The sequence below is a fragment of the Balaenoptera ricei genome, chromosome 10, assembly GCF_028023285.1.
Source record: "Balaenoptera ricei isolate mBalRic1 chromosome 10, mBalRic1.hap2, whole genome shotgun sequence".
Classification (NCBI taxonomy): Eukaryota; Metazoa; Chordata; class Mammalia; order Artiodactyla; family Balaenopteridae; genus Balaenoptera; species Balaenoptera ricei.
The window spans coordinates 99,384,309-99,406,830 of NC_082648.1; the positions used below are offsets into that span (position 1 = coordinate 99,384,309).

General features: G+C 56.6%; 2 protein-coding genes across 3 annotated transcripts; one reads left to right on the forward strand and one right to left on the reverse strand.

The window, feature by feature from the left end:
• The first annotated feature begins 63 nt into the window (after positions 1-63).
• CSDC2 (cold shock domain containing C2) lies at positions 64-12,258 on the forward strand. The gene is made up of 4 exons (XM_059937082.1): positions 64-455; positions 9,432-9,730; positions 10,769-10,891; positions 11,480-12,258. Exons 2-4 carry the CDS (start codon positions 9,555-9,557, stop codon positions 11,640-11,642), a joined length of 462 nt encoding a protein of 153 aa, XP_059793065.1. The 5' UTR covers positions 64-455; positions 9,432-9,554; the 3' UTR covers positions 11,643-12,258.
• PMM1 (phosphomannomutase 1) lies at positions 4,904-21,944 on the reverse strand. Of its 2 annotated transcripts, none has more exons than XM_059937081.1 (8): positions 21,769-21,944; positions 19,541-19,658; positions 18,335-18,411; positions 18,112-18,203; positions 17,817-17,916; positions 15,587-15,662; positions 14,658-14,773; positions 4,904-5,174 (listed from the first exon to the last, which is right to left on the reverse strand). In XM_059937081.1, the coding sequence occupies exons 1-8, from the start codon at positions 21,853-21,855 to the stop codon at positions 5,073-5,075; spliced, it is 768 nt and encodes a 255-aa protein (XP_059793064.1). In that variant the 5' UTR covers positions 21,856-21,944; the 3' UTR covers positions 4,904-5,072. The 2 variants fall into 2 exon arrangements, with proteins under 2 accessions (XP_059793064.1, XP_059793063.1); XM_059937080.1 differs by lacking the exon at positions 4,904-5,174 and adding an exon at positions 13,740-14,275 and having other exon boundaries at positions 21,769-21,942.
• Positions 21,945-22,522: the final 578 nt, after the last annotated feature.

The following is a 22,522-nucleotide window of genomic DNA, read 5'->3' on the forward strand; positions in this document are numbered from 1 at the left end:
CTCTGCATTCCTCAGCAATGGCTCCCACCTGGCAGGGCAAATTATACCCTGGCCTGGCAATAAAAGCCACTTTCCAGAAAAAGAAGCTCTAGGGCCCTGAGAGACGCAGCTAACTCTCTCGCACTGCCTGTGTCTGACTCAGGAGGTGGTGCCGGGGCCAGAGGAGACGGGGCCCTGTGTCCCTTTAAGCAGGGAGTACAAATTCCCATCCCCGTCCCTCCCTCCTGCTCTTCCTGACGTCAGGAGGAAGGCGTGTGTGAGTGAGTGAGGGGCCCGAGGTGCCGCATGCTCACACACACACACACACACACACACACACACACACACACACGGAGTCACACACACAGCACATCTTTCAGACCCATCCCCTGCTCATCAGCTCCAAGCGCGCGAGAGAGGCCGAGTCTGAAGCCGGCTGCAGGAGGCAGTGCCAGGACCTCAGCTGCCAGGGAGAGGTAAGGGGCTAGACCGTGCGGGCACACCGAGGGCACACTGGAAGCTGGCTCTGGCAGGGGCGAAGGAGGGAGGCGCGACTTGGGGGCTCTGGGAAGGTGGGCACCTCCCCTGGGGCTGGTTCAGCCCCGTTCAGTTTACAGAAGAGGGGCAGGCGGCTGAGCACATGAGCCCACCGGGCCATCCCGCCGCCTGCCCTCCCTCTCCCTGGCCCCCAGGGGAAGCTGAGGCTGTGTGGCTCCCTGTGAGAGGGTGTGTGTGTGTGTGTGTGTGTGTGTGTGTGTGTGTGTCTGGGACTTGTGTCTGGCTCAAGAAGCAGAGAGCAGCAGACACCTGCCAAGCCGCAGCCTCCTGTCTGGGAACCAGGGGGAGAGAAATGACTGGAGAAATCATTGTGCTCCTACCAGACACTGAAAAGAGAGTGCAGCAGGGAGCAAAACAGGTCTTTCCCCTTGGAATCTGGGGCTGGGGGTCGAGAGGGACCGTCTGGGGCAGGCAGACAGTTGGACCTGGAGCAGCTGTCTCATCCTGACTCTATTTCTTCCCCGATGTGATGGGGGATAATTGTGTTAATGGGCTTGGAGAGGTGGCTCCGTGTTATTATCTTCCCCTTTGCCTCAGAGCCAACCCCACCAGGAACTCTTGCCTCTCCTAAGGCCACTGCTCTCCCTTGCCCACTGGTCTGGCTCTAACCTCCACCCTTGCCAGGACGCAGCCTCTGGAGGGCAGGGGTGATAAGCCAGGGGCTGCTGGGTCCCCTGCCGTGGGATTCAGGGACTCAGGCAGCCTTGGTTAGTGCCAAGTCCCTCAGTGGCTTGACCCTGGCACAAGGAGTCCAGGCGGAGATAAGGGGTGATGCTGGCACCCAGAAGGGAGACAGCAGGTTCCTGCCAATCTGCCAGCCTGCAGACTCTTCCCAGGCAGAGGGGAGGGAGACGCGGAGCGAGAACAATAATAAATACAGAGTGTGAACTGCTGCATCCGCTGGGGCTGGGGGAGGGGAAGAGGAAGTGTGCCCGGGTGGAGGGTGGGCAACCTCTCTGAGAGCCTGGCATCGTGCCCGCCTGGATGTGCTCCAGTGGAGACCTCTCCCTGGGAAGGGGCTGTCTCCAGCCCCCTGGGGGATGGGGAGCCAGTTCCCCAAAACTGACTCCATCCCGGAGGCCTCTGGGTCCTCCAAATTCTGGATATTTCCTCCTCCCAGCCTCCTACCCCACCTCCCCCCACCATTTCTTTTAAGTCTTTTCCAAAAACATCTATTTCCCCGTATCTGCCCCGCCCCTCTGGATCTGTCTGACCCTCCTCCAAAAAAAAAAACAAAGACAGGTGTAAGCAGGAACCGGCCCACAGGAGCCTGGGAGAGGTCAGGGGACAATCTTGGCCACAGAGGTTTCTCCCAGGCCTGGAGAGAGATGGATGGCCAATGTTCACAGAAGTCCACTGGCCATGGAGGGGGCCTCCCTAGGCGGGACTGGGGGGTCCCACACAGCTGGCTGGTGGGGAGGGGACACCTGCAGGCTGGTCTAGAGTGGCACCAGCAGAGGGAGCTCAGGGCTTAGCTGAGCTGGTCACATCCACTGGTAACAACCAGCAAAACCACGACCCAGAGCCTGGTGGGAAGAGGGCTTGGGGCAATTCAGACCTTTGTCCATGCAGAGCATTAAGATGGGAGGCAAAAAGCAATGGGAGCGGGGAGCTCTTCCCCTGCCCCAAAGCCAGTGAAATGATGGTCACCAGGATGAGTGGCACGGCACGCTGGAAAGCTCATGGGCTTTGGGGTTATATTGATTTGAATGCAAGCTCGGCCAGTCTAAATGTGACTTTGACCAGTCCATACCTCTTCCTAGGGGGACTCAGGATGGGAAAGCAACTTGCCCAGGGTCACACAGCCCGGCGGAGCTGGGATGTGAGCATGGATCTCGTGGTGCCCATCCTGGCATCCCTACCCCCACTAATGCCCAGGAAGCCCAAAGGGCTTAATCATAGCAGCCCCCCAGGGCAGCTTGGGGACATGACAAGGAGGAGAGTTAAAGGGTCTCAATTAAGCTCAAGTATTGGCCGGGGCAGCGTCCCCCCCCCCCCCCCCTCAATACACACACACGCAAACAAGCTGTGGGAGAGGGAAAGAACCAGGTTTAATTAGGTCACCTCCAGCTGCTAGAGCAGCTTTGGCACTGATGTATTTTAAGGAGTGTCTGGGAGGCTGGGAGAGGGGGAGGGGCCGGGGAAGTGCCAGCTTCCCTCTGGTGGTTCTGAGGCTGTTTCCTCACCCTCCTCTGGCCCATCACAGACAAGACCTCAAAGTTCAGAAAGTCCTTCCACCATCACCCTGTGTTCCCTGTCCTTCCCCTTTCTAAGCCACCATACCCATTCCTCCCCCTCTCTGTTCCTCCACAATGGGGCCTTGGGCTGGGATCTTTTTATTGAGGGAGTCGCTTTTAAGCTTGCTGTAGTTGATAAGTGACTCACCCAAGGTCATGGTCTGAGTCAGCACAAAGCCAGAAATAGAACCCCAAGCCCTGCTCTTCCTTCTCCAGGGGAGGTAGGAGCTTTCAGGGACCTGCTGCTCCTCCCTCCCCACCTCCCACCCGAGGCCTTTCTGCGCCGCCCCCCAAAACATCTCCAGGGTGCGGAAGTGCTGGCCCACAGGCTGCGTGACCACAGCAAGACTCTTCACCTCTCTGGGCCTCAGTTTACTCCTCTGAAGAACAGGGTTAATAACAGGAATTATCATGTAGGTTTGTTGTGAGGAACAAATGAGGAAACAGGGCAAAGGGTTTGGCATACCACTTGGCACACGGTTAATAATCAATCGATGGTGGCTGTGATCTTTTTCTTTTTTAAACTCACTACTTGAAATTTGTTTTGTTTTCTTTTTTTTTAAATAAATTTATAAATTTATTATTTATTTATTTTTGGCTGTGTTGGGTCTTCATGGTTTTGCGTGGGCTTTCTCTAGTTGAGGCTAGCAGGGGCTACTCTTTGTTGCAGCACACAGGCTTCTCATTGCGGTGGCTTCTCTTGTTGCGGAGCACAGGCTCTAGGCGCGCGGGCTTCAGTAGTTGCAGCACACGGGCTCAGTAGCTGTGGCTCGTGGGCTCCAGAGCATAGACTCAGTAGTTGTGGAGCACGGGCTCAGTTGCTCTGCGGCATGTGGGATCTTCCCGGACCAGGGATCAAATCCATGTCCCCTGCATTGGCAGGCGGATTCTTAACCACTGCACCACCAGGGAAGTCCCTGTGGCTGTGATCTTGTCGTATCAGGACTAACCACCCTATGTTCTACTTGTGTATCTGCTACCCCCAGTGGACTGGGGCCCTCTAAGGGCAGGGCTGGCTCCTCTCCTGTTTGTTGTCCCAGAGCCTGGCAATCATATTCAGTGACGTGTGTGCTTCTGACAACCTCAGAGGAGAGTTGGAGTGACCCTCATGAGTCATCTGGACCAATGATGATTCATGTAGCTGAGGAGAAAATTGAGGCCCAGAGAAGGGCAGGTGCTTGCCCCAGGTCACACAGCCCTGGGTGGTTGAGCCAGCTTGCTTTCCCTGATCTGCCCAGAAGGAGAGGGATTCGCTTGGTCAACAGAGGACTCTGAGGGCCATCTCCTGCCCCGTTCTTTGTGGGGGAGCTGATAATTGGAGGAGCCCCAACACCAGGTTGATGGCCACCTGCTGTCAGGGCTGAGTCACCATTCACAGCCCCATGAAGCTGTATCACGACCTTGCCTAGGGTTATCTCTGAACAGCCCTGATGTTTTGTTTTCAGCTCCCCTGGCCCTTTTGTCTGTGGAACTGCTGGGGTTTGATCTTCTTGCAGGGAAATGAAGAGGATCTTGGCTGGCAGGGTCAGAACCAAAACACTCACAGGTGGACCACTGACACAGCTCCTCAGCTCCCCTCGTAACCTGGACAGGGTGCTACGATTTGCCCTATTGGACAGATGGGGAAACTGAGGCTCAGAGAGGGAGGGTCACTCAGCTAGAACACTGTAGAGCCAGGATTCAATCCTGGGCCGTCTGGGTCCTGAGCTGTCCTCTTGCCCTCCAACTGCTAGTTCTGAAGGGCATTATTCCAGGCCAGAGATGCCCCCAGATGGGCACACCGAATTCCTCGGGAGCTAGGGTTTAGCTCTGTTTGAGTTGAAACACATGTTCTACAGACACATCTATTTCTCTGCTTTCGGAGTTTATTTCCCCTTTCTCAGGGAAAGTTCTTTTGGGAAAACTTCAGCCTTGTCTTGGCTGAACCAGGAACAGAATTTATCCTCGCAGGAAAAGCACCATTTGCTTTCAGACAAATCTGGCCTCTGTCACTTACCTGCTGTGTGACTTTGGGCAAGTCACTTAACCTCTCTGATCTTCAGCTTCCTCGTATGTAATATGGAAACAATTGTAATTTCAACCTTTGAGGGCAACTGGGACATTTAAAAATGGAAAATAATTTCTGTAAAGACTTTTAAAAAAAATTTTATTTTATTTATTTATTTTTGGATCTGTTGGGTCTTCGTTGCTGTGTGCGGGCTTCTCATTGCAGTGGCTTCTCTTGTTGCAGAGCACAGGCTCTAGGCGCACGGGCTCAGTAGTTGCAGCATGCAGTCTCAGTAGTTGTAGTCCACAGGCTTAGCTGCTCCGCAGCATGTGGGATCTTCCTGGACCAGGGCTCGAACCCGTGTCCCCTGCATTGGCAGGCTGATTCTTAACCACTGCGCCACCAGGGAAGTCCTGTAAAGACTTTTTGTAAACACTGTGCATAGCATTCAGACAATAAAAGCCCTGTCTTCACTTGCCCCCTTCTGTGGCAATATTCTGGAGAAAGGGTTTGAACTGGAGGCTTGCTCTGCACCCCCTTGTTCCATTCTCCCTAGTCTCCCAGGCTGCCCTGCACTGTGCAGTTCCTTCAAGTCCAGGGCTCTGGCAGGGACCAGAGAGCGTAAGACTCTGTCCAAGGTCACACAGCAAGTCAGTAGCAATGCAGGGGCTGAACCCAGGACTCTTGACTTCCCACTCCAAGGCTCCAGAGTCAGATTCCCCTGGTTCAAGTCCTGGCTCAGACATTAATTGCTGTGTGGCCTTGAGTGAGTGACAGCCTCTCTGAGCCTCAGTTTCCTCATCTGCAAAATGGGGTCATAATAGCACCAGCCTTAAAGGACTATTGCAGGAACTAAATGAAAGGAGAAGCTATGAGGGGCAGCGCAGGGACCTAGTGTGTGGGTGAGTCCTTGGGGAAACAGGGAAGATGGGCATAAAGGGTGGCTTTGGCTGGCGGGTCTCTCCTTCCGCCCACTCCCTCTCCCCTCCATGCCCAACTTAGCCACCCTGTCCGGAAGGAGCAACCTCTCACCCAGCACCCACCCAGCGCTTCCCCCATTCCATCCCATGTCATCCTCACTGAAGCTCTTGGAGGAGGGATTCTTGTAATTCCCATTTTCCAGAAGAGGAAGGAGAGAGGGGAGATCGCAGAGCAGCGCTCTTGGCACTTGTGGGGGCTACTTCGTCTGCCCCTCCAGCCCCAACTCCTGCCCGAAGGTCAACTCCCCGCCTTCTCCCTGGGAGCCCCTCTGGGTAGGCGGGGTTGTGGGCTGGGACCTAGAGGGGATGAATGTCTGTTGCTGCTGTTATTCCATCCCCTTCTCCTCCCCCTCTGCTGCCTGGCCCATTTGGGGGAAGGGAAGGAGGGGGGCTGCCCTCCACCCTAACCCTGGAAAATCAGTGCCTCTTTCCCCTTCCCCACTGCCCGCTTTGCATGAGACCTGGGAGCCACGCTCACTCAGTCTTGGGTCTGGAGGCCTGGCTGGCCAGAGCAGGGCCCAGCTCAGCTGCATCTCCCTGGTAACCACCGTGGGCTGCCTCTGCCCCTCCCCCACCTCCTTCCCTCCCCTCCACCCGCCATGACCTCCCAGCACAGGCTGTCACCGCCAAGCACAATACCAGGCCTAGGAAAACTGTGCAGTGGGCAGGCCACACCGCCCTGCTTCCTGGAGAAAGGGAGGCCGAGCTTCTCTCCCTGCCACCGGCCACCCTCACCCAGTTAGGGAAGCAGGCACCCAGGGCTGTGATGCAGGGCCCGTCATCTCCTGCTTTCCTGGCTGTGTCATCTTGGGTAGCTTTGTTGCCTGTCTTCCTTTTTGGTAACAGCTTTATTGGATATCATTCCCACACCATATAATTCATCCGCTTAAGATGGACAAGTCAACGGCTTTTAGTATATTTACAGAGTTGTGCAACATCACTGTAGTCAATTTTAGGACATTTTCATCACCCCCAAAAGAAACCCTGTACCCATTAGCAGTCACTACTCATTCTCCTTCCCCCTCCCCAAAACCTGGAACCACTAATCTACTTCCTGTCTCTATGGGTCTGCCTATTCTGGACGTTTCACATGCATGGAATCACGAAATACATGGTCTTTTGTGACTGGCTTCTTCCACTTAGCATCATGATTTCAACGTTCACGGTTTCAAGGCTCAGCTGTAATGTAACACGTATCGGTACTTCATTTCTTCTTATGGCTGAATAATACTCTACTTTATGGTTAACCACATTTTGTTTATCCATTTATCTGTTGTTGGACCCTTGGGTGGTTTCCACTTTGAGGCTTTTATGAATAATGCTGCCATGGACATTCATGTGCAAGCTTTTCTGTGACTGCTTCAGTTTTCTTCTTTCTAAAATGGGGACATGGGAATTCCCTGGCAGTCCAGTGGTTAGGACTCCATGCTTTCACTGCCGAGGGCCCGGGTTCGATCCCTGGTTGGGGAACTAAGATCCCACAAGCCGCGGGGCGGCGCAGCCAATAAATATATAAATAAATAAATAAAATAAAATGGGGATAAAAATGCTAAACCTGGCCCATCCCTGCCTCCTCAAGTGGGCTCAGAGAGAAAAACTGCACGTCAGCATGAGGGGCTGTGAGGGGCCATTCTCACCCCACCCCCGGCAGTTCTCCTGGCTGGAGGGGATGTGTGGAGGGCTTGCTGGGGAGGAGGGAGGCTGCATCTCCACCCCCAGGGATGGCAGAGCCAGCTCGTCACCTTGACCCAGAAAAGTCCCACTTGCTATGTGACCTTGAACAGTGGCCAGGAGACCTGCTCCAATGAGGGTGTGTTGAATGGGGTGACCCCTCGGCTCTTCTAGTCCATGCAGGGCTCTGGAGTCCTAAACTCTTCCCTGGGGGGCGGGGCAGGGTGGAGATGGAGGCCAGAAAGAGACTTAGTTCAGGGATTCACCTCTGGCCCCAAGGCCTTTGGGTGAAGTGGGCGGGGGGAGTGAAGGAATGGGGTGAGGAGGTGGAGAACTCGTCACCCTCACTCTTATATGACCATGGACAATGGGCACTTCTTTGTATCCCCCCCCCCTTAGCCAAGCCTCACCTTAGCCTGTGAGGCAGGGCTTATCAGCTCCATTATACAGATGAGGAAGCTGAGGCCAGTGGAAGTGCTACCCAAGTCCACGGCTAACACGCAGCGGAGCTGGAGCTCTCCTGGTCCAGGCGTCCTGCCTGGCCCCACTGTGGCAGGCCGCCTGCCCCAGGCTCAATCAACAGCTAGCATCTCTTGGAGCCCAAGACTTTCCAACCCCTGGGGAGGGGGAGGGGGGGGTGAGTGCATGGGTGGGGGAACTACATTCTCTTCCTCTGCAGAGAAAAATATAGGATGAATTTTTTTAAGGTCATCCAGGCACTGAGCTGTTGACTGGGGAATTTCTATTGATTAGCACTGATAATAGCAATTTATTGGGTACCTACAAGATGCCAGATGCCGTCACACACACTAAATCATTGAATCCTCAGCAACCAGGGGAATTCCCTGGTGGTCCAGTGATTAGGACACGGGTTTTCACTACCATGGACCTGGGTTCAATCCCTGGTCCGGGAACTAAGATCCCACAAGCTGTGTGGTGTGACCAAAAAACAAAAACCTCAGCAGCCTTGCCTGGTAAGCATTCTCAACCTCATTTTAGAGAGGGGGAACCTGGGGCTCAGGAAAAATCTCCAACATTCCTAAGAGCTCACCATGCCCTGGTCCTGTTCTAAGCATGTAGAAAGTCATTTAATCCTCACAGCAACCTCTCTGCGAAATAAGAACCAACATTATCCCCATTTTACAGAGCAGGAAACCAAGTCAAAGTTATGAGTGTTGACCAAGGCTGCACAGCTGGTAGGTAGAGGAGCCAGGATTCAAACCCAGACCTTTTGGGTCCACATTCGCCCACATTCCCACCTGCCATGTTGGAACTGTTGAGTGGCTTGCTTGAGGTCACCAAGTTACAGGTGACAAAGCTGAGATTCAGATCCAGGTCTGTGGATTTGAAACTGCTAGCAGTTGTGCCACACTGTGTCCCGGATCAATGGCCACTTTACCCATCCCACCTCTTAGGGCCCCAAGTTAAAGAATTGAACTTCAAGCTGGAAGGATTTTTGATAAGTCTCGGTCAGCTTGGATCACCATTAACAAAATACCCCAGACTGGGGGCTTAAACAAGACATTTACTTCTTACAGCTCTGGAGACTAGAAGTCCGAGATCAGTGTGCCAGCATGGCCTGGCTCTGTCTGGGGAGAGCTCTCGTCCTAACTTGTAGACCACCCTCTTCTGGCTGTGTCCTCACAAGGCAGGGAGAAAGGAGGCAAGCTCTGGGTGGGGGGATGTCTGTTCTTCTAAGGACACTAATCCCATCATGGGGGCCCCACCCTCCTGACCTCATCTAAACCTAGTTACCTCCCAAATGCCCCATCTCCAAATACTATCACATTGGAGGGGTTAGGATTTCAACATGTGAATTTTAGGGGAACACAATTCAGCCCACAGCAAGGTTCTATGACCATTTTGTCTTTCTGGGGAGGATATTGAGTCAGGCAGGTGCTGTGAGTGGCCTGAACTCACTCTGTCAGGAGTAGCAGGCAGGCCCAGCCCTCCAGACTTGTGTCCAGAAGCTGCACACCCTGGACCACACTCACCTGTACCTCTCTCTCCCCCTTCCAGACGGAGCCTGTGGCTGGTGAGGCCGCCGAGCAGGGCCAGGCCGGGCCCTGCCCGCAAGGACGCCCAAGCCCTTCACCGGCCCCTGCTCCTGGGAGCCCACCAGGCTCTCCCCCTGGCTCCGCCATGACTTCGGAGCCCACACCACCCCCGGTTGTGCCCCCGCTCCACTCCCCCAAGTCCCCTGTCTGGCCCACCTTCCCGTTCCACCGGGAGGGCAGCAGGGTCTGGGAGCGAGGCTGTGTCTCATCTCGGGACCTGCCCAGTCCCCTGCCCACCAAACGGACCAGGACGTATTCAGCGTAAGTACCTGCCCTTCGCCCAGGCTCTGGTGGTCCTTCCCCAGGACAGCGCTCCAGTCGGGGCTGCCCAGCTCCCATCCTCCTCCATCCCGTTGTCCTCACCCGAGGACAGGGCAGCTGTGTAAGGACCTTCCAGTAACTGCTAGCATTCATTCATTCCACAAAGCTGTATTGAGCTCCCGACCAGGGGATCCAGTGATGAATAAGGCAAAGTCTCAGCCTGCAAGGTGCTTACAATCCAGAGGGAATTTGTCCACCATTCACTACACCTGGCCGGGTTGGGCGTGAGGACCCAATGTTGGGCATCAGGGAAGATGTCCTAGCTGGGTTTGGAAGATGTATCAGGTGAAGAAGGAAGCTGGGTGCTCCCGGTGGATGAAACAGCCTGGGCAAAAGCAGAGGCATGGGGTGGACCTTTGGAGAGAGGCGGGCAGGCTGGACAGAGACCAGTCCCGGGTCTTCGGGGTAGGTCATGGGGTGGAATCAAATTGGGGAAGGGTTTTGTGGGAGCCATAGGGAGGCTGACATGCTTTGGTCAAAGGAGGGGTTTTTGATGGCAAGTGCTGATTGTCCCATGTCCAACCCAAGACCAGGCACAGAGCAGATGCTTAATAAATGATGAATGAATGACAAATAAGTGAACAGGATGGATACTGCTGCTTCAGGAGGTAGTGAGCTCCTCGTTCTGGGAGTTATTCAAGCCTAGGCTGTACATTCTTCACTTCGAAATCTTACAACAGGAATCCATGTAACCTCAGGAGGGGAGGGTCTTGTACAGAGAGAGGGGCACTGGCTGGGAGTCAGGAGACCCACTTGCTGTGCACCCTGAGAGAGCCAGTTCCCCTCTCTGGGCCTCAGTCTCCTTATTGTCCAATGGGATGATGAGAGGACTGAACTAGTCTCTATGGGTGGTTTCTGGCCTGGGGAGGGTTCTCCACAGAGCTGAGGCAGGCCCCGCAGACGGGGCCCGGGAGAGCTGTGGGGGTGCAGGGAGGGGGTCCCCAGCCCACAGTTCCAATACCCCTACCCTATCTTCAGGACAGCCCGTGCCTCGGCTGGCCCCGTGTTCAAGGGCGTCTGTAAGCAGTTCTCACGCTCACAGGGCCACGGCTTCATCACCCCGGAGAACGGGTCAGAGGACATCTTCGTGCATGTGTCTGAGTGAGTCCCTCCCCGTTCCCCGTTGTTGGCTGGGCCCCTGCTGCAGTTTCCTAGCAGTGCCTCCAGAATGCTCCCTAGGCCTCTCCCCTCACTGGCTGAGGTCTGTGTTCCTGGCGCCTTTCTCCTCTCATAGGGCCTCCAGGGGCATGGGTGGAGGAGGGCTGGGGCCAGATGGACAGGGGGCACTCAGACCCCAGAAGCCCTGGGAACCACTGCCTGAGTCCTGGGATCCTGTTCCCGCATCACGGGGGCTGAGAGGGCTGGGTCTTTCAGCCTGGAGGGAAGCTAGGAGGTGGGAGGTGGTCTAGGCCTGGCCCCCAGCCCTAATGCCAGGCGTGACCTGTGGAGTCACTGAGCCCTAAGCCTTGGGAACCTCCCTGAGCCCTTTTGCATCTCACTTTGTAGCGTGGCGAGGGGCTGTTTATGATTCCCATTTTACAGATTAAAAAACCGAGGCTCTGAGAAGGGAGGCTGGCTCAGGCTCCCTGGCCTAACTAGGCCCAGGGCTAGGCTGCCCTCAGGCCAGACCACAGGGGGCATCCAGGGAGGGGGCCTGCTCCTGGGCTGACCCCCCCTCCCCCCCACCAGCATCGAGGGGGAGTACGTGCCAGTGGAAGGCGACGAGGTGACCTACAAGATGTGCCCTATCCCGCCCAAGAACCAGAAGTTCCAAGCCGTGGAGGTGGTGCTCACCCAGCTGGCTCCACACACTCCCCACGAGACGTGGTCCGGCCAGGTCGTGGGCTCCTAGGCTGGCTGGCCCCCGTGCTAGCCGCCGGGGGGGGGGCGGGGGGGAGCCACACAGGGTAGATGGGCAGCAGCTAGCTCCACGCCCCACGGCACTGGCTGAGCCAGTCCCCCGGGCGGCCTCGGTGTGCACGTCTGTCTGTCTGTGCTTGTGGACGTGAGTGCTTGTGGACGTGAGTGCGTGCCTCCATCCACCCCGTGACTGTTGTGTGAGTTGGACCGGGTGGGAGGCCACCAGACCTGCCTTCCCTGCTTTTCACTCTCTCTCCTTCCTCCCCTCCCTGCCACATACGCACAGGACCCTCTTGCCCTCCTAACACCCATCTGCGTGTCCACTGAGCCTCTGAGGGCCTGCGTCAGGCCTGGGCTGGGAGTCGGGGCAGCAGTGGGCCCTGCCCCCCGTACCAGCTGGCTCCCCTTGCCTCTGCGCCAGGCCTGGCCCCGGGGGCCAGACTCTGCTTGTGCTACTCACACACACACACACACCCACTCCCCCGGGGCTGGGGTCTCCCACTGTGACCTGGATCCCTCCCCTCAGAAGCCAGGCCACTGAGTGCTTTGGGGGAGCCTCCAGGCCTCTTGCCGGGGAAGAGGGTGAAACCTGGGGGCAGAAAGGCCACCCCCTCACGCCCCCCATGGCCAAGGCCCAGCCTTCCCTCCTTCCTGCTCTCTCTCAGCACACTTGAGGCAGGAAAGAGGGGCCTGGGGGCAGAAGGCAGTTTTGGGGGCTCCTGTTTTGCTGGCCAGCCCCTCCTCCTCAGCCTGGCAGTGGCTCTGGGAACCCCAAACTGAGGCTGTGTCCACTTCCCTGGGCCTCGCTGAGCCTTGCTGCCTCCCCTCCCCCCTGGGGAGGCAACGGTCTGCAGAGGGGTGGGGGCACGGCTCCCCCGGCTTGGATGGAGCCATCCCCTTCGCCCTGACTCACGAACCCCACTGATGCTCTGCCCGTGCCCAGCCATCATGGCCGCCGAGGACCCAGCGATGGACGAACACACATCCCCTCAGGCGCGCCAGCCACAAGAATAGCTCTCAGCCTGGGAGACCACCAGCGCTGCAGCCCCCCTTGCTGGACCCTCTTCTCCCAAAGCCATGAGATAGTGGCTCCCACTGGCCACCAACAGGCCAGTGGCTAAGGTGTGGTCCCTGTCTTGTCCATCCCTTAAGATGTGTGGTATCCCTCTTCCTTTTGGGCCAGGATGTGTTTGTGTGCATTCACTCCTGGGCAGGGGGTTGGCCTGGCCTGGGAGGTCAGGAAGGAGGGGCTCTACCTCCATCCCACCCCCATTTCCCACCACACTCCCCTCCAGAGAGCACATCACCTGATGGGAGAAGAAATGGGGTTCAAGGGAGGACCTGCCAGGGAGTGATCCTTATGAAACCCAGTCTGAGTAAAACAGATGCCAAGGATGTGGGGGTCAGTGACTGTCTAGGAGGATCCTCAGCCCTGTAGGTGCCCCAAGGCCCCAGGGGAGACACCAGCTGAGGTATGTGTATCTCACCCCTGTCGCCAGCACAGAGGCTGGAAGACCAGAGCTGCTAAGATGCGGTGGCCAGCCCCCTAAAACTCAGAATGGCCCAGCCTGACCCCCACGTTGAGCTGGGGCTACTCTAGCAAGGCCTGAGGCCTTTCCCCTGAGGAACAAGGCTCCCTGGCTTCCTTGGCGTTAGGTTAACTCTTGGGAGCCCCCAAGACACCCTCGCCTCACACACACCGGGAGTAGCCCCCCGCTTTAGGCACCAACCAGGAAGCAGGCTGTGGTAACGTCAGCCCTGGGGCCGCCCCACAGTGTCCAGTCAGACCTCCTGAGACCCCCAGCCACCTGGACTCCCCCATCCTTCCTCACACTGGCAATAAACCCTCAACTGTGACTCAACCTGGCCCATAGCTGCCTGTCTGTCTGGGTCCCAGGGGAAGGGGCTGGGGGAGGACACCCCAAACAGCCCTTGTTTGGGGCTTCAATGGCCCACCCTCCTCAACTGCATCAGATTCCCTGTGTGACCTGGGGCAAGTCCCTGCCATCTGTGCCTGTTTCCTCATCTGCAAAGGCGGGGCCGTAACAGCGTCTGTGACTGGGGCCAAATAGCCATTCAGACTCCACACCTCGTTCCATGAAGTTTAGTATACGTGAGATCAAGTTCTCACAAGTATGCACCTTCCCCACTGCTCTGCGCCCCATCTAGGGCAGGGCAGCAGCGCGGGCTCTGTCTCGTACCAACACTCGCACACGCTTCCCGCGTAGACAGAAACCTGTTCTGTCCAGAAGTACGAGCAGCAGCTGCAGCCAGGGCCATCGGGGTGGAGGACGGGAGCCAGGCCCGCCAAGAGCTGACCAGCTGGGGGTGGCTGTCCGCACAGACCCTGGGCCCACTGAGGTGGGCCTTCAGCAGGTAACGTGAGGCAGGTGTCCTGGGCCAGAGGAGGGGCCCTGGCGCCCCCCCAACACCAGGGCCAGGGGCTCTCTTAGGCCTGGGCAGAGCTCTCTGGAAGTCCCAAGGGGCAGGTGTGGGCCCTGGTCACACCTCATGGGCTGTCTCTGGGAAAAAGATCTCACGGCATCGCTGCACCGTGTCCTGCGGGGACACCACACTGTGGCCAACAGTCCGGGGGTCTGTGTAGATCTCAAAGTCGTTCCCACCCTGCACACAGAGGAAGGGCAGTGAAGGCATATGTACGCACGTGGTGCCTGGAGGAGGTGCCCAGGTTTGGGGCCCAACACCCACTCCGGCATGGGGTCCCCTCCCCACACCGGCTCCTACACAGCTGCCCCTCCTCCTGCTGCCTCAGAACCACCAGGAGGCCCACCTCCTTCATCAGATCTGCCCTGACTTGCTGTGTGACGTGGGGCAAGTGTCCAGCCAGCTCTGGGCCCCAGCCTTCCAATCTGTGTAATGGGGCTGGTGAGCAGCGGCTGTTCTCTGGGAGTTTCCCAGGAGGTCTGTTCTGTCACCCCGTGTCCTGGCCTCGATCTGGAGGTGACTTGGGGTGGGGGGACCTGGGCTGAGCCTGAGCCACACTTACGGGGCTGGTCTCGTTCCCAAAGAAGTGGATGGTGTCGAAGCAGTCCTGGTCCAGGCTGTCCAGGCAGTAGCGCTTGTCCCAGCCCTCAGGGAAGACGTCAAAACTGATCATGCCTCCTGTGGGGGTGGGAGTGAGGGTGGCAGACGAGGCTAGCAGAGGGGCGGCTCATGGCGACCTTGGGCAAGGCCCTTTGTTCATTCATTCATTCATTCAACAACCCCAGGGTGCCTACTGAGCACCAGGCACAGGGCATGGACAGACTCAGGATCCTCACGGGAGTTACGACCCAGGTGGGAGAAATGGGTGGTAAGTGACCAGACCACCTTTCAGATCATGTAAGTCAAGGAAGGGGGCAGGGCACGGGGGAGGGAAGCTCCCCAGACGGTGTGGTCAGGGGAGAGCTCTCCAAGAAGGTGACATTGAGCTGGACCTGAACCAGAGTGGCAGTTGCCAGGGAATGATACAATCCCCAAGGCAGGAAAGGGCGTGGAGTGTCCCAGTGACACAGAAAGCTGGGAAAGGGCAGCAGCACAGGCATGCGGGGCCCTGGGGTGCAGGGAGGGGGCCTGGGTTTCATGAGGAGTGAGGAGCCTCTGAAGGGCTCTAAGCAGGGGTATGACAGGGTCTGTTTTTCCGTAAGGATCCCTCTGGCCACTGTAGGGGGTGGACTGTAGGGGGAGGTGGTGGTGGGAGACGCTTTGGTTTTTGACCTGAGCAACTGGGTGGGAGGTGTGGGTTGCCTGGGTTTAGGTGGGGAAGCCTCGGGGGGCTGGAGTTCCTGCCTGTTTTGGCTCAGTTTGCCCTTGCTGTGCCCGGAGGGCTGGGAGGGGTTTCTAAAGATGCTGGGGGGTGCAGCCTGGCCTTGGGAGTGAGGCCCTGGGGTGGGCTCATGTACCAGACCTTTCAGGCCCTCCAAGGGGTTGACGTACCTCGGGAGAACCTCAGTCCTTTGCCGGCAAACTCTGTTTTCAGGGCTTCCACAAACTTCTCCCGGATCTTCTCCTTCTGCAGAAGGGGAGAGAGCAGACTGAGGTTCTGTGGGCTGCTGTGGGCCAGGCCCTGGGCTGAGCACACAATGCATGTGAGCTCACTGAGTCTTCCAGGTGGATATCAGGGCTCCCCCCACCCCCACTTTACAGATGAGGAAACTGAGGCTCAGAGAGGAGCTATGCCTTCCTTGTTCAAGGTCACCCAGCCTCAGTGGCAGAGCCAGGGCCTGAATCCCAAAGGCCTGTAACTGAACTCAGTGCCAGATCCTGCCAGTGGGGTACGGGCGGGGTATCCTGAAGGAGGCCTTGGAGCAGAGGCTCGAGGAGGAAGGTTTGAAGGGATAGGACAGTCTGAGTCCCAAGTCACAGTGTCCACCTCAGGGCAGGGCTCAGCCCTGTCAGCTTCGCCCAGTCCGTAGGGCTGAAGGAGAGTAAAGCATTTATATTAGACCTGCACTGGTGAAGGGTACACAGGAGATCAGAAGGTTCACGTCCCTCTCCAGTATCAGAAGAGGGCAAAACAAGACCCAAAAGACAAGAGAAGACCCTGGAGGTTGTGGGAAGAGTCAGCGTGTCCTGTCTCATTACAGCTCATGAGATGGGAACTGTGATTATCCCCACTTTACGGATGAGAAAACAGAGGCACATAGTAGTGAAACCACTTTTCCAGGTAACTGGGCAAGTAGGAGGTGGAACTGGGTTTAGAAACCTGGGTGGCCTGAGAAAGGGCCACCTCTCAATATGTGCGTGGGAGGAGGTTCTCAGCCAGTGGTCCATCTTAACCACTCCACAAGAAAAGTCTCCATGCCTGCGGGCACTGCCTACCCGAAGCCTTGGGGCACAGGGTGGGAATGGGGATGAGCTAGGACATCATTGCAAGTCCCACCCAGCCTCAGGGAAACATCAGAGGGCAGCAGGCGGAGGCCCAAGTTCAAATCTTTGGGCGGCAACTAATTCCCTATGTGACCTTGGGTAAGCCACTTCCTCTCTCTGAGCCTCAGTTTCCTCATTCATAACATGGGTATAATATCATCTATTTCATTCATTCAGAAAGTATTTCTCAAGCACTTGTGTCAGGCATGTGCTGGGCCCGGTGGATCCAGCAGTGAACAGCCACAGAAACCCCAGCCCTTAGGGAGCTTACAGCTTCAGTTGGGGAGACAGAAAATAACCAAGATTTAAAAATAGGTGATACAGTGGATTAGAGGGTGGTGATGCCTGCTTGGGAGGAAATAAAACAGAGGAGAAGATCAGCAGGTACAAGGGGGTGCAATGTGTCGTGTAATGCTCGGGGAAGGTGACACTGAGAAGGTGACACCTGAGCGGATGTGAAGGAGGTGAGAAGGCACAGCCCTGAAGTAGGAAACTGTCTGCTATCTCTAGAATCAGCAAGGAGGACATGGCCGGAGCAGAGAGAGCAGGGGGAGAGCAGAAGGGCAGGTCAGCGGGAAGGACAGAGACGGGCCGTCGTGAAAAGGCTTGGTGGACTGGCTCCATCCCTGAAAGGGGGGGGGGGGTACATGGTGGGGATGACGAGCAAAACGCAAGTCAAGGTTCAGCGGGGGTAGCACATCCAAAGGCGACAGGGACCTTGGTGTGTTCCAAGAACAGAGGCACAGGGAGAAGGCTGAAGAGGGAGCCCTGAGCCAGGCAGACCCCTCGGGGCTCAGGACACCGCCGGAGGCAGCTGGGACACTGTCCCGTTGGCAAGCTGACCCATGGAAGGACTGTAAGCGGGGAGTGGATGGGGGCAGATAGATGTGCTTCAGAAGCTTCTCAGTGGCACTGCTGGAGAACTGACTGGCAGGGCTTTATGGCAGGGGGTGGAGGCACACACAGAGGCGAAGGGATCTGAGACCAACTCTGGAGGCTGAAACCCTAGACGTTACTTCTGGACTTGATGGGGGTGGGCAGGTGGAAATGATGCCCTAGGTGTTGCTCAGGTAAGTAGGTGGCCGGTGGTGCTGGTCACCAAGGGAGGGAAGCCAGCAGTGCTGGAAAGACGCAGAGGTGCCTACAACCATGGCGCATGGTAGGTATCCAAAAGGGTACTGGTTGAATCAGAACACCCACCCCCACCCCCCAATCCTTTTCAATGATGAGAAAATAAAGGCTCAGAGAGGCTGAGTGACTGAGGTCCTATAGCCTAAGGTTGCACAGTTGGTGGCACCTTGTCCAGTTCGGAGAACTCGATTCGCTCCTCCAGGGTGCAGCTCCGGCCAATGGGCGAGATGTTCAGCATGCCGTTCCGGAACTCGATGAAGGTTCCACTGGTGGGGAGGGGGCGGGTGGGAGGGCGGAGAGCCAGAGAGAAGGAGAAGGGCCCTGAATTCAAATCCAGCCCCACCTGGACATCAGGGGGCACAAGAAGCCACCCAGAGGCAAGTCAGGGCCCATCTGAGAGACCTGCCCCTTTCCTCGCTCAGGCCCAGGAGGGGCAGGACACAGGCTGGGTGGGACCTCACCGCTTCTTGGGCAGTCTGAGCAGGGCCATGTAGCGGAGGCAGAAGTTGATCAAGTCCTGCAGGAGTTCCTCCCCCAGGTGGTTCTGGATGGTCTGGGCAAGGGACACAGGGCTCTGAGTGTGGTGGGCACAGCGCTGCTCCCCCCGGCCCAGGACGGAAGCCACCAAGGGACTGTTCCACTGTGGAAAAGGGTCCTAAGGCCCCAGGGAAGGGGGGCACTGACCTGCTTGGAGAGCAGTCGTCCATGCTTATACTGCACCGTCCCGTTCTCAGCAAACACATAATCAAACTTCTCAATGACTTCAGGGCCATGTAGAGGCCAGGGGGGAAAGAAAGAGAGTGAGACCAGGTACCCAGAGCCAAGCAGAGAGATGAAACCCACACCCCTTGGTCTGGCATTCAAAGCACACTTGTTCCATCCAGAACCTGCTTTTCCAGCCTCCTCGCCTTCTGCAGCTTGGTTTTTTCTGAACAAGCACACAAGCCAGTGTGCTTCGCTCTGGGCCTTTGCTCATGCAACTCCTTCTGCCTGGGATGCCCTCCCCCTTCACTTCTTCTCCACGATCCAGCTCCCTCCTCTGGAAGCCCTCCAGGACTTCCCGGCAGTGGACGTCATTTCTGCTCTGCGCTCTCACAGCCCCTCTGTATGGGGACTTCCCTTTCGTTTTACAACTTCCATCACTGTGCTATCAAGGCTGGCTGCAAGGGGAGTTTTTGGCTCTGACTGCCACAAGAAGTGGCTGGAGCACAGCCAGGAGGCTGCTGCAGGGTCAGGTGGGAGGTGACCACCTGCACTATGGTGGGGCCATGGAGATGGAGACATGGACACAGGGAGACATTTTGGACTTGCTGATGGAATAAACGAGGAGGAGGGGAAAAGGGAAAAGTCAAGGAAATCTCTGGTTTGAGGAACTGGAGGCATTTGCGTCAACTGAGCTGAAACCGGGAACTCAGCTGAGAAAAGGGGCTCTGGGTCCACACAACTTCCTGGGTGACTTCAGAATCCTCCTCTGTTAAATGGGGTAATCATACCCACCTTAAAGCGCGGTTGTGAGGATTAAATGAAAAGAAGTTAACACAAGGTCATTTTCAACAAATGGTAGCCATTACTGATTAGGCCCATTTTAAAGATGAGGAAATCAAGACTCAGCAGGGAGAACTGAGAACATAAACTACGTAAGGTCAGGATTCTGTCTGCTTTGTTCCCTGCTGTTTCTCCAAAGCCCAGCACAGTGCCGGGCACATAGTAGGTGCTCACCAAATGTTTGTTGAATCACTGAAGGAAACACCTGGCTGTTCACTCTGCTTCCTTTGCCCCACAGAAGCAGAACTGGGTCTTTGAAGGCACATTGCTCCAGGGATCTCACGAACTCCCCCCTCCTTCCACCCCCACCCCGAATGTGGAACTGGCTCTGGTTGCTCCTCTTACCTTCGTCTCCCTCTCCCAGCTGCTCAGCAATCTTAGAGTAGTCAGAGCCGCCCACCACACCGATCTGCACCCTTCTTCGCAGCTTCTGCAGGAAGGCAGCCACCTCAGGGTCGATTTTCTGCAGGGGGGCAGGGAAGCACAGCATTCTGTCCGCACGTCTGGGACCTCCACTTAGACGTTACTCAGTGCTCAGAATCTTGGGAGCCCATGTTCCACCCAGATCTGAGGCAGGTCAAGGTTTAGAACCCAGATCTCCAAATTAGATGCACTTGGGTTCAAACTCTGGCTCAAGTCCCTCAATACCAGGATGACCTGAGCAAATGGCTCTGCCTTTCTTTGCCTTAGTTGTCCCATCTATAAAATGGGGATCATAATAACAACCATGTGGAGTAGCAACCATGTCACTGTTAAGGATTAAATGAGATAGTGCTTGGAAATGAATGAACAGTTAACTAGTGACTAATCACTTGAAAAGATTCCCCACCAAGGAAATGTAAACTCTTGAGTTATAATCCGTGTTTTCAAACATTCAGCTATTCAAAGCTGACAATATCTAGGGTGGACATAGGGGAAACAGGCACTCTCATATGTTGCTGGTGAGAGTGTAAATTGGTGCAGTCACTTTGGAGGGTAATTTGGCAAAATCTATTAAAACTTTAAATGCAAATACCCTGTCACACAGAATTGCCCAGGTGTATATGGATGTTCATTGGGATGGTTTATAACAGTGAAAAACTGCAAATAAGCTAGTCAGTCGGAGCATGGCACACACCTGCTCTGAAATTCTATACCGTGGTTACACAGAATAAAGCAGGGCTGTGCTTCCAACATGAGAGAGCCCCAAGACATGCTGTTAATTGTCAAAAGCAAGTTGCAGAAAGGCACACACAGTATGATGCCACTTACTAAAAACAAACGCACACAAAAAACCTTAGAACTTTGGGGATGGGGCTGGGCCTGGGATCCTGACTAGTCAGAGGGGACTTTACCCTCCTCTGTTATGTTTCCATCCTTTACAAGAGAATGTCTTCGTAAATACATGTACAATTAAAAATTAACTTTTTAAAAGTGCTAAGGACAGATCCAGGTGGGCGGACAGCATTGACACTCTGTTCTTGTTTAGGCTATTAGGTTAGGGGAGCTAAGGGTCAGAGGGAGGTGTAGGGGCTGTTCCTAGACTCTGCTACCCTCCCTCCACTGTCTTCTTCCTCCCAGCCCTGAGGACCCTGGGAGCTGCTGGAAGGCCAGGTGGCCTGATTGCTTCCTGTGCCCCCAGGGCCCTCACATAGGGGAGGGGAGGCCAAGACCTGGGTTCCTATCAGCCTCTGCCCTGCAACCTAGACCTGCTGGCTCCCTGCTCTAGGAGATCCCTCAGTAGGTCCTGGTGGACCCAGACTGGAGGGCAAGAAAGGGGCCTGCTTATCCATGCACCCAGATGGTGAGGGTGGGTCTGGGGGTTCATCCTGAGTGAGATCCAGAGGGAGAAAGACAGTGTGTGGAGCAGAGGTTGGAGCATCAACAACCCAGTGAGATGTTTTTAGAAGGAAAACTGCACTCCCACCCATCCTGTACCACAATATCCCCATGGGACCAGACTAGCCACCGCCCCAATCTCCAGGTGGAAGGAGCCCCAAAACAGCCTAAATGGTACAGAAGCCCGCCATCCTTCCCTCGGAGAGGAGGTGGATGGGGATGGAAGCGGGGGAGAGGAGGGGAGGGGTTTGAGAAACTAAACGCAGGCCCAATCTTGCAAAGGTCAGGTGGGATGGCTCCGAGACCCCCTTGTCCCCCACCGATGGGGACCTAACGCTTGGGTGCGCTGAGTCCTGTATGGAACCCTGGGTTCAGACGCCAGCTTCGCGCTACCGGTGCGTCCTAGGGCTGAAATGGGGTGGGAGCCACGGCTGGGGAGGCGGGGGCGCCCCGGAGCCAGGCCTGGTGGGGTGGGGAGGGGACTAGGCCCCTGCTCGCAGCTTCCTCCCTCCAGAATCCGACCCACCCGCTCGCTCCCGGGCAGAACGTGGGCGCGGACGCTCGCGGGCTCTGACGTGGGGAACCGGGTTCCCATCACTCCCAGCAGAAGGCCCGGGGGTGTCAGGGGCCGGGTGTTGCCGCATCCCACACATGGTCCCGGGGGGCCTGGGGTCACGCCGCTGCAGGCCACACATTCGGCCTCCGGGTGTGCGCGTCACACTCCCGACGGGAGCTTCTGAACTTCGGGGCCCTACCTGGCGAGCCGGCGTGAGGGTGCCGTCCACGTCAAACAGGCAGAGGACGCGCTCCTTCCTGCGGGCGCCCTCAGCGGTGACCGCCATAGTTGCAACTCCTGGCGCCCAGCTGAGTCGAAGGATGCGGCCGCCGGAGCGGCTTTGGGAAGAGTCTAGACGGGGCGGGGCCTGGGAGGGGCGGGACCAGCAGGCCAGCCCGACCTCGCCAAACGAAGAAGGGGCGTGGTCAGGGCTTGATCTCGGAGGCAGGGGGTGGCACGGACGGGGCAGGGGCGGGGCCTGAGCTGACTCGGGAGGATAATTCTGAATGCACCAGACGGAGAAGGGGCGTGGCATAGGGAGGAGCAGAGCCCAGCAGGTTCCGTCGGATTGTTCCAAACCAGACGGAGGCGGGGCGTGGACCTGGGACCGGAAGTGAGGGATAGAACCCGGAAGGGGGGGCGGGGCCAGAATTGGCCCTTGGCGGGATGAGTCCGATTGCTGCTGACCGAGAAGTGGTTGGACTGGGGCGGGGTCTCGAGCTCGCAGTGCCGAGTCCCTGGGGGGAGGGCGGGACTCAGCGTCCACAACTGTCTCAGCGGCCATCAATCGCTCTAGGACTCACCGCCTCCCTGCTAATGCCTTTGACCTACAAATCTTGAGCTTTAAGAAATCTCCTAAAAAAAAAAAAAAAAAAAATCTCCTGATGGCCTTTTCTCAAGGCTCTGGACTTTGCCAAACGGCCTGCCCCGACCCTTACTCCTCCCGCTGTCAT

Excerpts from the sequence above, each read along its gene's own strand:
- CSDC2 (XM_059937082.1), top strand. The coding sequence starts at position 9,555 with ATGACTTCGGAGCCCACACCACCCCCGGTTGTGCCCCCGCTCCACTCC. Across the intron at positions 9,731-10,768 it reads CGGACCAGGACGTATTCAGC|GACAGCCCGTGCCTCGGCTG; the intron begins GTAAGTACCTGC and ends CCCTATCTTCAG. Across the intron at positions 10,892-11,479 it reads ATCTTCGTGCATGTGTCTGA|CATCGAGGGGGAGTACGTGC; the intron begins GTGAGTCCCTCC and ends CCCCCCCACCAG.
- PMM1 (XM_059937080.1), bottom strand. The coding sequence starts at position 21,855 with ATGGCGGTCACCGCTGAGGGCGCCCGCAGGAAGGAGCGCGTCCTCTGC. Across the intron at positions 18,204-18,334 it reads GACGACTGCTCTCCAAGCAG|ACCATCCAGAACCACCTGGG; the intron begins GTCAGTGCCCCC and ends TCCCTTGCCCAG. Across the intron at positions 14,276-14,657 it reads TTGGGAACGAGACCAGCCCC|GGTGGGAACGACTTTGAGAT; the intron begins GTAAGTGTGGCT and ends CTCTGTGTGCAG.